The 13378-nt window shown below is 45.8% G+C and overlaps 1 protein-coding gene across 1 annotated transcript in view; it reads left to right on the forward strand.

The window, feature by feature from the left end:
* Positions 1-13378, forward strand: part of LOC129813964 (serine/threonine-protein kinase STK11-like) — a 35294-nt gene that overhangs the window by 11734 nt on the left and 10182 nt on the right. The window contains exons 4-8 of the mRNA XM_055866639.1: positions 195-284; positions 1602-1734; positions 2404-2540; positions 3132-3259; positions 13081-13138. Coding sequence (XP_055722614.1) covers positions 195-284; positions 1602-1734; positions 2404-2540; positions 3132-3259; positions 13081-13138 — 546 coding nt within the window. The remainder of the gene's footprint in view (positions 1-194; positions 285-1601; positions 1735-2403; positions 2541-3131; positions 3260-13080; positions 13139-13378) is intronic.

Below are 13378 nucleotides of genomic sequence, written 5' to 3' on the forward strand. Positions count from 1 at the left end.
ACCTAAACAAATAAAACGAGACATATTTAGTTGATTTCCCACTCTGAGCCAGTAACTTTAAATGCATTATGTACAAGGAAAATGTATTTCCTTTTCTGTTGTATTTTAATGGCTGTTTTAATATGGCAGTTTGTTTAGTGTGTAAATGCTTCTCATTGGTGTGTTTTGAGAATTCCCTTGACTCCCTGTCTCACGTATATGGTGATGGAGTATTGCGTATGTGGGATGCAAGAAATGCTGGACAGCGTCCCAGAGAAAAGATTTCCAGTATTTCAAGCTCACGGGTAAGTTTCTCACCAGCTCGCTCTATCCTCTCGCTCGCTCTCGCTCTATCCGCTCGCTCTATGCTCTCGCTCGCTCTCGCTCTATCCGCTCGCTCTCGCTCTGTCCTCTCGCTCTATCCTCTTGCTCTATTCGCTCGCTCTATCCTCGCTCTCGCTCTATCCTCGCTCTCGCTCTATCCTCGCTCTCGCTCTATCCTCGCTCTCGCTCTATCCTCTCGCCCCTCGCTCGCTCTCGCTCTATCCTCGCTCTCGCTCTATCCTCTCGCTCGCTCTCGCTCTCGCTCTATCCGCTCGCTCGCTCTCGCTCTATCCGCTCGCTCTCGCTCTATCCTCTCGCTCTCGCTCTATCCTCTCGCCCCGCGCTCGCTCTCGCTCTATCCTCTCGCCCCGCGCTCGCACTCGCTCTATCCTCTCGCCCCGCGCTCGCTCTCGCTCTATCCTCTCGCCCCGCGCTCGCTCTCGCTCTATCCGCTCGCCCCGCGCTCGTTCTCGCTCTATCCTCTCGCCCCGCGCTCGCTCTCGCTCTATCCTCTCGCCCCGCGCTCGCTCTCGCTCTATCCTCTCGCCCCGCGCTCGCTCTCGCTCTATCCTCTCGCCCCGCGCTCGCTCTCGCTCTATCCTCTCGCCCCGCGCTCGCTCTCGCTCTATCCTCTCGCCCCGCGCTCGCTCTCGCTCTATCCTCTCGCTCTATCCTCTCGCCCCGCGCTCTAGCCCTGTCCCCCCCGCTCTCTCGCTCTATCCTCTCGCCCCGCGCTCGCTCTCGCTCTATCCTCTCGCTCGCTCTCGCTCTATCCTCTCGCCCCTCGCTCGCTCTCGCTCTATCCTCTCGCCCCTCGCTCTATCCGCTCGCCCATCGCTCGCTATCCTCTCGCCCCGCGCTCTAGCCCTGTCCCCCCCGCTCTCTCGCCCTATCCGTTCTCTCTCTTCCCACTGCTATTATTAGTGTGTGCTTCTGTGCAGAGTCTACTCCCAGGCTAAGTTTAGTGCCAGTATCCAGCAGGACTGCAAACCTCTCCATTGCAGGAATACCTAGTCAATGGACAAATCCCCAGCTGCTAGATGACTGGTGCAGATAGGGAGGTTACACTGATTTTATAGCCACACATTTGAATAAAACACATTAGATTGCTTGGATTGATACGTCATGCAGGGCTGAATTCACACTCTTGTAAATCACTGATGTTGAGGGATTTATGCAAAATAGAAACGTATGCACAGATCTCAAGTTAGGATTCACCATAGAGCTAATGTAGTCTGTCTGTCATGTGTCTGTCTTCTCTGTCTGTGTCTCTTTCTCTGTCTGTGTGTCTCTCTCAGGTACTTTTTACAACTGTTAGATGGTCTTGAATATTTGCATAGCCAGGGAATCGTTCACAAAGACATTAAACCAGGGAATCTGCTGCTGAACACCGACGGCACGCTCAAGATCTCAGACCTGGGCGTGGCAGAGGTGAGAGATCAAATATAATTTACCTCTATTACCAACTATTAGGGACATACAGGTAACTGCCAAAATAAAGGAAACACTAGTAAATGAGGGTTCTGGTGGCTCTGTTCTGGTGTGGGGTCTGTTTTCCTGGCATGGTTAAGGTCCACTCAACCCCTTAGAGGGCAAGGTAAACGCCAATAAATACACAGCCATTCTGAGTGATCACCTTCAGCCCTATGGTGATTAGTTTCTATCCTGATGAGTGGTTTCTTCCAGGATGACAATGCCCCCACAGGGCACAAGTGGTCACTGAATGGTTTGATGAGCATGTAAACCATATGCCATGGCCGTCTGTCACCAGATCTAAACACTTATAGGAGATTCTAGAGCGATGCCTGAGACAGCGTTTTCCACCACCATCAACAAATTATGGAATTTCTCGTGGAATAATGGCGTCACATCCCTCCAATAGAGTTCCAGACACTTGTAGAATCTATGCCAAGGCACATTGAAGCTGTTCTGGATCATGGTGGCCCAATGTTTCCTTTATTTTGGCAGTTACCTGTACATGTTCTTAACTAAAGTGTGCAGATGGCATTCTTCACTCTCTCTGATTCATCATGCTGATTGTGAGCTTATTCTTTCTCCCTACCTCGCTCTTATGTATATTCTTCCCCCTCTCTCCGCCAGGCTCTGCACCCGTTTGCGAAGGATGACACGTGTCGTACAAGTCAGGGCTCGCCAGCGTTTCAGCCCCCCGAGATCGCCAATGGCCTGGACACGTTTTCAGGGTTCAAAGTGGACATCTGGTCTGCAGGCGTCACACTGTGCGTAATGGCTATTGCACTGTCCACGCCCCCCTCTGAACATGACCCCCAGCCCCCCTCTGAACATGACCCCCAGCCCCCCTCTGAACATGACCCCCAGCCCCCCTCTGACCATGACCCCCAGCCCCCCTCTGACCATGACCCCCCCAGCACCCCTCTGACTATGACCCCCCCAGCACCCCTCTGACTATGACCCCCCCAGCACCCCTCTGACTATGACCCCCCCAGCCCACCTCTGGCCATGACCCCCAGCCCACCTCTGGCCATGACCCCCAGCCCACCTCTGGCCACGACCCCCAGCCCACCTCTGGCCATGACCCCAAACACTGTGTTGATCTGAAAGGATGACAAATGATAACAGCCTAGTGTCATCTAGTGCTTTGATGACCATTCTGTTGATCTTCTTTTCAACATCATCCTTTGTGTTCTTACTCATGGAAACCTGAACATTGCAGGGAGTCTTCGAATGGCTTTTGCCATTTTAATTATGATAATTAGTTATACATAGCTTGTGGTCCATTATAAGATAACATGAAGTCTCAAACTCATGGTGTGTAATATCGTGCCTGTTTTCACTTTTCCCTGCCGTAGATACAACATTACAACGAGTCTATATCCGTTCGAAGGGGACAACATCTATAAGCTATTTGAGAACATTGGGAAGGGAGACTACAGTGTTCCTGAGGAGTGTGGCCCCTCCCTGTCAGACCTATTGCAAGGTGAGACTGACCATGATGACTGACATAGCTGTTCATTCAGCTCGTCACTTTACACTGCACTCCGTCAAAGTGGATCACTCCGGTCATGGAGAGCTTTCTTCCAGGTCAACTTCCACGACCCAATGCAGTTCCTCTTGGTCTAGATGGAAGATCATCTGAATGTTACTGCTGGGCTGGAGGGGGGGGAAACAGCACACTGCTATTTATCCATCCTTCTGCGTTAGTCAGGGGAGTCACTGGACTAGACTGAGAAATGCCCTGTGGCGTTGTCTGAGCTTGTCCAGTAGATGGCACCATGACGTTGACTCTGTCATAATCTGAGGCCTGTAATCTATGCAGAATGCATTAGTGGAATAATGGGGTGTTCTCAGGGCAGGCCTGGTTACAGCTAGATATGTTCACGCTTTTCTTGACCTAATTCTCCTAACCTGCCATGTGAATTCTCCTAACCTGCCATGTGAATTCTCCTAACCTGCTGCAAAGAGTTACTTCTGCTAGTCTAAACCGGCGTGCCTGCCCTGAGAACAGTGTGTTCAGAATAACACGGTACTCCATAACCTGCACTCTATTGAAAATCTTCTGCACACTTTCCCATTGATATAGGAAAAGCAGTGCACTATTAAAATGGCCTCGGCGAAGGACGGATGTATATTCACCTAACCTCTGCAGTCACTAAACTAGCTCCACTGCTTGTAGCCCTGCACTTAAAGTTGTGACTATGGATGGGCATACTGTACAACCACAGACAATGAGATTTGGCCTTGGGGACTTCAGTGATAAAAGGGATATTTTATTCAGAGAAGAGGAATGTAAGGACAACCTCTGCACCTTGTGGTGCAGTCTAGATGCTTCGAAGTGAAATAAACTAGAAATGGTACGCTGGAAACCGAGAAATCATATTTTTATTGGTGTTCAGTAAGATCTATTTCATCCTTGTGACGTGTAGAAGTGTGTATGCACAGTAGTATTTTATTACATTAAAAGCCTCAAAGTAGTGATTATCTAGGCATGCTAGAAAGGACTGAATCACTTTCTAACCACAGGCACAGTTGATCTGATTGGTATTGAAGGGATTAGGGCATTAGGTTAATAGCAATGGGTAGCGTAGGAGAGGGTAAAGGTTTTCCTCTGATGCAGAAGAGCCTTGCCTGCAACGCTCATCATAGCTTTCCAATAAGACCCACACACATCTTGTGAACGAGACTAGATTCAGAATGGATCGTTTTCATCGTCAAACTTCTTTGTAGTCAAAGCAATGTTTGATCTACAATGAAAGCTTATCAATAGTGGTAGAAAACGGGTTTCTGTTGCTTTAGGCAGCTCTGTCATTGACTGCGGAGGTCCATTTCCTCTTGACGTGTGTCGTATGTATAGGTGTGTGTCTGGTGACGCAGCCCAGGTCTGAGAGCTAGCCTGCAATTACCGTCTCTAAAATAAGCTCCCTGCCTGGCACAAAAGGTGTCCTTCAGCACGCCCATGAATACCATCAGCACGCATGGCGTACTTCAAATGTACAATGCATTAAGCATCACTGATGACGCAGAAGTATTTAAAAAAAAAAAAAAAAAATCCACCTTTTTCTCCCCAGTTTTGTGATATCCAATTGGTAGATAGTCTTGTCCCATTGCTGCATCTCCCGTACGGACTCTGGAGAGGTGAAGGTCGAGCGCCACGCGTCCTCCAAAACACCACCCTGCCAAGCCGCACTGCTTCTTGACATACTGCTCGATTAATCCGGAGGCCAGTTGTACCAATGTGTCGGAGGAAACACCGTACACCTGGCGGTCGTGTGCATGCGCCTGACCTGCCACAGGAGTTGCTAGTGCGTGATGGGACAAGGACATCCCGGCCGGCCAAACCCTTCCCTAACCCGGATGACGCTGGGCTAATTGTGCGTCGCCTCATGGGTCTCCCAGTCGCGTCCAGCTGCGACACAGCCCGTTATCGAACCAGGAGCAAAAGTCATTTTTGAAGATGTGGATTACTGCTTTAGTGTAGGCTAGCGTTGAATATTTTCCCGGTATTTTAGAAATGTTCCATCCCGAGAATAAATAACTTTTCTCAGAGGTAAACCAGTATTTCCCAACAAAACCGGAAGTGTCATTCAAAAGCATTATAAAGCATATAAATATATTTGGATTTGATTAGAGCTTTGATCAACATGAACATTCAAGTTGGTTGCTAGCTGAGCCTGATGAACCATATATCAAATAATTGTTTTGAGCCCTACATAAATGACATTGTAATGAGCCCAGATGATTGTGCAGTTATCAAATACATATATGATATAGGCTGCTACACATAAACTGTATTATATGGACTGAAATTAGACCCATCATTCAAACCATAATAAAGTAGGGAGAGAACATGTGATTCTGGTGCAGCAAAGTTACAAGTATAGGCTAGCAAATTTGATTTTAAATGTGGAAATATATGGCCTATTTTTATAATTAATAGGCTGACTCATATTTCCCCTAATGTTATTAGCTACCTCTTTCTCTCTCTGTTGCTTCATTCCTTCCTCACTTTCAACAGTTTAAATTAAATATGTTTTGTCGTCCTTATCTTAATCATTCTAATGACATCAATGAATAATATAATTAGATGCAGAAGGCTTTCACTTCTCATCACGAAGATTGATTGAATGAATGGTTATGGGTCTGAACAAATAACTGCTATAGCCTATACCCATCATGTGTCTGCTCTTCTTTGAAACTACCTGTGAGTTCTATTGGCTGCCGTATTCAACATTCAGCAAAAAAGAACTTGCGTCCCTGTTCAAATAGTCTTGGTGTAAGAAATGCTTCTTTTTTTTAAAGTCAAGCAACCTATAGCTTTTCTTACATGAGACTGACTGCAAGAGCTAAGGAGAGGCCATGGGAGAACAGGTGCTTGCATGTTGCGTAAGAGACAGAGGCTACAAGTCAGAAGCTTATTATTCATAGCCCATTTATTAATTAGCTAAATATAAGGTTAATACTGCATAGAATGTATTACCTGAAATAGGTAGGCTAGGATCTCGCTCTCTCTCGCGCTCGCCCTCTCTCGCGCTCGCCCTCCTATACACACAGTCACAAGTTTGGACACAAGTTTTTTTTTAATTTAACATTGTAGAATAATAGTGAAGACCTAAACTATGAAATAACACACATGGAATCATGTAGTAACCAAAAAAGAGTTAAACAAATCAAAATATATTTGAGATTCTTCAAAGTAGGCACCCTTTGCCTTGACAGCTTTGCACACTCGGCATTCTCTCAACCAGCTTCATGAGGTAGTCACCTGGAATGCATTTCAATTAAAAGGTGTGCCTTAAGTTAAATTGTGGATTTTTTCCCTTATTGTGTTTGAGCCAATCAGTTGTGTTGTGACAAGGTAGGGGTGGTGTACAGAAGATAGCCCTATTTGGTAAAAGACCGAGTCCATATTATGGCAAGAACAGCTCAAATAAGCAAAGCGAAACGACAGTCCATCATTACTTTAAGACATGAAGGTCAGTCAATCTGGAAAGTTTCAAGAACTTTGAAAGTTTCTTCAAGTGCAGTCGCAAAAACCATCAAGCGCTATGATGAAACTGTCTCATGAGGACCGCCACAGGAAAGGAAGACCCGAAGTTCATGAGTTAAATGCACCTCAGATTGCAGCCCAAATAAATTCTTCACAGAGTTCAAGTAAGACACATCTCAACATCAACTGTAACAGAGAAGACTGAGTTAATCAGGCCTTCATGGTTGAATTGCTGCAAAGAAACCACTACTAAAGGACACCAATAATAAGAAGAGACTTGCTTGGGCCAAGAAACACTAGCAATGGACATTAGACCGGTGGAAGTCTGTCCTTTGGTCTGAGACCAAATTTGAGATTTTTGGTTCCAACCGCCGTACCTTTGTGAGACGCAAAGTAGGTGAACGGATGATCTCCGTATGTATAGTTCCCACCGTGAACCATGGAGGAGGAGGTGTGGTGGTGCTTCGTTGAAGACACTGTGTTTTATTTAGAATTCAAGGCATTACTACCACAGCATTCTGCAGCGATACGCCATCACATCTGGTTTGCGCTTAGTCCCACTATCATTTGTTTTTCAATAGGACAATGACCCAAAACACACCTCCAGGCTGTGTAAGGGCTATTTGACCAAGGAGAGTGATGGAGTGCTGGATCAGGTGACCTGGCCTCAACAATCACCCGACCTCAACCCAATTGGGATGAGTTGGACCGCAGAGTGAAGGAAAAACAGCCAACAAGTGCTCAGCATATCCTTCAAGACGGTTGGAAAAGCATTCCAGGTGATTACCTCATGAAGCTGGTTGAGAGCATGCCACGAGTGTGGAAAGCTGTCAAGGCAAAGGATGGCTACTTTTTTTGGTTACTACATGATTCCATATGTGTTATTTCATAGTTTTGATGTCTTCACTATTCTACAATCTAGAAAATAGTAAAAATAAACTCTTGAATGAGTAGGTTTCAACTTTTGACTGGTACTGTGTGTGTGCTTTCAGACGCCTTCACTTTTTCCACATTTGCCTTATTCTAAAGTTTTATTAAATTGTTTTATTTCCTCATCAATCTACACACAATACCCTGAAATGACAAAGCAAAAATGGGTTTTAGAGCAAATTTATTCAAAATAAAATACTACTACATTTACATAAGTATTCAGACCCTTTACTCATTACTTTGTTGAAGCACATTTTGGCAGCAATTACAGCCCTGAGTCTTTAATTGCGTATTTGGGGAGTTTCTCCTATTCTTCTCTGCAGGTCCCCTCAAGCTCTGTCAGGATGGATGGGAAGTGTCGCTGCACAGCCATTTTCAGGTCTCCAGAGATTTTCGATCGGGTTTAAGTCCGGTCTCTGGGTGGGCCACAGAGACATTCGGAGACTTGTCCCAAAGGCACTCTTGTGTTGTTGACTTTGTGCTTCGGGTCGTTGTCCTGTTGGAAGGTGAACCTTTGCCCTCAGTCTGAGGTCCTGAGCGCTCTGGAGTAGGTTACTTTGCTCTTTCCCTCAAACCTCAATCTAGTCAATCCTGACTAGTCTCCCAGTCCCTGCCGCTGAAAAATCCCCACAGCATGATGCTGCCACCACCATGCTTCACCATAGGGATGGTATTGGCCTGGTGATGAGCGGTGCCTGGTTTCCTCCAGACGTGACACTTGGCATTCAGGCCAAAGAGTTCAATCTTGGTTTCATCAGACCAGAGAATCTTGCTTCTCATGGTCAGAGTCCTTTGGGTGCGTTTTGGCGAAGTCCAAGCGGGCTGCCATGTGCCTTTTTACTGAGGAGTAACATCCATCTGGCCAGTCTACTCTAAAGGACTGATTGGTGGAGTGGTGCAGAGATGGAAGGTTCTCCCATCTCCACAGAGGAGCTCTGTCAGAGTGACCATCGGGTTCTTTATCGCCTCCCTGACCAAGGCATTTCTGCCCTGATTGCTCAGTTTAGCAGGGCGGCCAGCTTTCGGAAGAGTCTTGGTGGTTCTAAACATCTTCCATTTAAGAATGATGGAGACCACTGTGTTCTTGGGGACCTTTTTAATACTGCAGAAATGTTTTTGTACCCTTCCCCAGATCTGTGCCTCGACCCAATCCTGTCTTGGAGCTCTACGGACAATTCCTTTGACCTCATGGCTTGGTTTTTGCTCTGACATGCACTGTCAACTGTTTGGACCTTTTATATAAACGGGTGTGTGCCTTTCCAAATCAAACTTTATTTGCCACAAGTGTAGACTTTACCGTGAAATGCTTACTTACAAGCCCTTAACCAACAGTGAAGTTCAAGAAGAAAATATTTACCAAGCAGGCTAAAATAAAAAGTAACACAATAAGAATAACAGTAATGAGGCTATATACAGGGGGCACCGGTACCGAGTTGGTGTACAGGCTAGTTGAGGTAATCTGTACATGTAGGTGGGGGCGAAGTGACTATGCATAGGTAACAAACGGCGAGTAGCAGCATTGTACAAGGGGGGTCAATGTAAATAGATTTTTATGAATTATTCAGCAGTCTAATGGCTTGGGGGTAGAAGCTGTTAAGGAGCCTTTTGATCCAAGACTTGGTGCTCCGGTACCGCTTGCCGTGTGGTAGCAGAGAACAGTCTAACTTGGGTGACTGGAGTCTCTGACAATTTTATGGGCTTTCCTCTGACACAGCCTATTATATAGGTCCTGGATGGTAGGAACCTTGGCCCCAGTGATGTACTGGGCCGTTTGCACTACCCCCTGTAGTGCCTTACGGTCAGATGCCAAGCAGTTGCCATACCAGGCGGTGATGCAACCGGTCAGGATGCTCTCGATGGTGCAGCTGTAGAACCTTTTGAGGATCTGGGGAACCATGCTAAATATTTCCAGTCTCCTGAGGGGGGGGGAAACCATTTTGTCGTGCCCTCTTCACGACTGTCTTGGTAGGTTTGGACCATGATAGTTCGTTGGTGATGTGGACACCAAGGAACTTAACTCTCAACCTGCTCCACTACAGCCCCATCGGCCTGCCTTTTCCTGTAGTCCACGATCCGCTCCTTTGTCTTGCTCACAATGAGGGAGAGGTTGTTGTCCTGGCACCACACACTGCTAGTTCTCTGACCTCCTCCCTATTGGCCGCCTCATCGTTGTCGTGATCAGGCCTACCACTGTTGTGTCGTCAGCCAACTTGATTTTGTTGGAGTCGTGTTTGGCCACGCAGTCGTGGGTGAACAGGGAATACAGGAGGGGACTAGGTACACACCCCTGAGGGGCCCCAGTGTTAAGGATCAGCGTGGCAGCTGTTGTTGCCTACTCTTACCACCTGGGGGTGGCCAGTCAGGAAGTCCAGGATCCAGTTGCAGAGGGATGTGTTTAGTCCCAGAGTCCTTAGCTTAGTGATGAGCTTTGTGGGCACTATGGTGTTGAACGCTGAGCTGTAGTCAATGAATTGCATTCTCGCATAGGTGTTCTTTTTGTCCAGGTGAGAAAGGGTGGTGTGGAGTGCGATTGCGTCATCTGTGGATCTGTTGGGGTGGTATGCGAATTGGAGTGGGTTTAGGGTGTCCGGGAGGATTCTGTTGATGTGAGCCATGACCAGCCTTTCAAAGCACTTCATGGCTACGGACGTAAGTGCCACAGGGCGGCAATCATTTAGGCAGGTTACCTTCGCTTCCTTAGGCACAGGGACTATGGTAGTCTGCTTGAAACATGTAGGTATTACAGACTTGGTCGGGGAGAGGTTGAAAATGTATTGACGCTTTGCTTGTTTGATGGTTCATCTGAGAGCATAGCGGGATTTCTTATAAGCGTCCGGATTAGTCTCCCACTCCTTGAAATCGGCAGCTCTAGCCTTTAGCTCAGTGCGGATGTTGCCTGTAATCCATGGTTTCTGGTTGGGATATGTACGTACAGTCACTGTGGGGACAACGTCATCGATGTACTTATTGATGAAGCCGATAACTGAGGTGGTGTATTCCTCAATGCCATTGGATATTCCAGTCTGTGGTACCAGAACAGTCCTGTAGTGTAGCATCCGCGTCATCTTACCACTTCCGTATTGAGCGAGTTACTGGTACTTACTGCTTTAGTGATTGCTTGTAAGCGGAAATCAGGAGGATAGAATTGTGGTCAGATTTGCCAAATGGAGGGCGGGGGAGAGCTGTGTGTGGAGTAAAGGTGTTCTAAGATTTTCTTTTTTTACCCCTGGTTGCACATGTGACATGCTGGTAAAAAAATTGGTAAAACTGATTTAATTTTGCCTACATTAAAGTCCCCGGCCACTAGGAACGCCGCTTCTGGGTGAGCATTTTCTTCTTTGCTTATGGCCTTATAGAGTTGGTTGAGAGCCGTCTTAGTGCCAGCTTTGCTTTGTGGTGGTAAATAGACGGCTACGAATAATACAGATGAGAACTATCTTGGTAGATAGTGTGGTCGACAGCTTATCATAAGGTGCTCTACCTCAGGTGAGCAATACCTTGAGTCTTCTTTAATATTAGACATCGGGCACCAGCTGTTATTGACAAAAAGACACACACCCCTACCCCTCGTCTTACCAGATGTAGCGTCTCTGTTCTGCCGGTGCATGGAAAATCCCGCCAGCTCTATATTGTCAGTTTCTTTGTTCAGCCATGTCTCTGTGAAACATAAGATGTTACAGTTTTTAATGTCCCGTTGGCAGGATAATCTTAATAGTAGGTCATTTTTTATTTTCGAACGATTGCACGTTAGCAAGAAGAATGGAAGGCATTGGGAGTTTACTTGCTTGCCTCTGGCTTCTCAGAAAGATCCCCGATCTGCGTCTCCTTTTCTGACGACTTTTCTTCATGCAAAAGGCGTGGATCTGGGCCTGTTCCAGTGAAATCAGGATATCCTTCTCGTTGGACTAGTTAAAGGAAAAAGTTTACTCCCCGCGGACTGGAAGAAACACTTTTCTGATATCCATAAGTTATTTTCGGTCATAAGAGACGGTAGCAGCAACATAATGTACAAAATAAGTTACACAAAACGCCCAAAAAAATAACAAGATTGCACAATTGGTTGGGAGAATGTAAAACGTCAGCCATTTTCTTCGACACCATCTTTTGTCATGTCCACCACAGGTGGACTCCAAGTTGTAGAAACATCTCAAGGATCAACTCAATTTTGAGTCTCATAGCAAAGGGTCTGAATACTTTCTGTTTTTTATTTTAAATAAGTTTGCTAATATTTCTAAAAACCTGTTCACTTTGTCATTATGGGGTATTGTGTGTAAATGAGGATTTAATATGTTTTTTTGGATTCATTTTAAAATAATGCTTTAACCTAACAATGTGGGAAAAGTGAATGGCTCTGTATACTTTCGGAATGTGCTGAAGTTTATCAATCTAGAACAGGATCTATTTTGGATGCAATTTTAATGGAGTTGGAGAGGGAGAAAGACTGCGAGAGTGCTCACACGTGCACTGATTTTAAAGCAACGATATTCGAGTGATGGGCTGTTTTAACTCTGCAGCTGCAATTAAAATAATTCTTATCTTTACAATTTTTTAAAAAACAAGGTGATCCCCGAAATTCAGATGGAGATTGGTAAATTAGACACACATTCGGTCTTTATAGTACTGTAGAATCAGCTGTGCTGAAGCAAATGTAGGCCTACCTGTCATAAAAAGGGAAAAGAGACCATGATCGGTCTACATGCATTGTGAACTGCGCTCCAGAGTGAGATGAGCTGTCTCCCCACCCTGAGCGTTGATTCACCATACAGAGGCTGTAGAGAAGCCAGATTTAGACATTGCATATCATTTAACAGTTCCATTTCACGTCATGCTGTTCATATAAATAATTGATTATAATTGACTGGTTTCTCGCAGTTATTTAACCCGGGAAAAAGGTTTTGGGCGGTTAATCTCGGTTAAAGGGTTCCCGCCTTTCAGCCCTAGTGTAGTCTAATCAATATATGAGAGAGAGAACATTTATTATTTCTTTATTGCAGCACTGTGGGAACCTTATTGTGGCATTTTACGATGCTCTAGTGACATTTTGTTATAGTATTTGTATTGTGGGCAGTTCATGTCTCCATTGTCTGTCCTGGGATAGCCTCCACCTTCGTAGCTGGCCACGGCGTAGTAAGTATGGAGAGAAAGATGGGCTGTAGTAAGGATGGGGAAATGCAGATCCTTATAGGGCTGTTAGTGCTTTGATTCGGCGTAGGGAGTTTGATTCGGCATAGGTGATAGGTTCCCTGTTTCTTGGCGTCTCCTAACAGATGTGGTATACAGTGAAATGTGTTCTCTTCCTCTATAGAATACATCTATTCCCCCCGTTTCTCCTTTGTTCTCCACCGCTCCTCTGTTCTTACATTCTGCTTGTTTGTCTTTACCAGGAATGCTTGAATATGATCCCGTCAAGAGGTTTTCCATACAGCACATCAGGCAACACAAGTAAGTGACTGAAGTTATCCATGTTGAAAATATACAAGTCTTTACTTCAATTTCTTTCATCTTCTGATTCGATTGAACTAAAATGGATGTCACCCTGATCATGCCACAGTCCATACAGAAGGCTGTGCTCTCTTGCCCTTAGCGATGCTGTGAACCCTGTCACTTGATATCAGACTGATCTAGAGTTCCACACAGAGTTAGAATGAATGTGTTGTGATTCTCTGGTTCCACTGCTCTTCC

Source organism: Salvelinus fontinalis, chromosome 17 (assembly GCF_029448725.1).
Source record: "Salvelinus fontinalis isolate EN_2023a chromosome 17, ASM2944872v1, whole genome shotgun sequence".
Taxonomy (NCBI): domain Eukaryota; kingdom Metazoa; phylum Chordata; class Actinopteri; order Salmoniformes; family Salmonidae; genus Salvelinus; species Salvelinus fontinalis.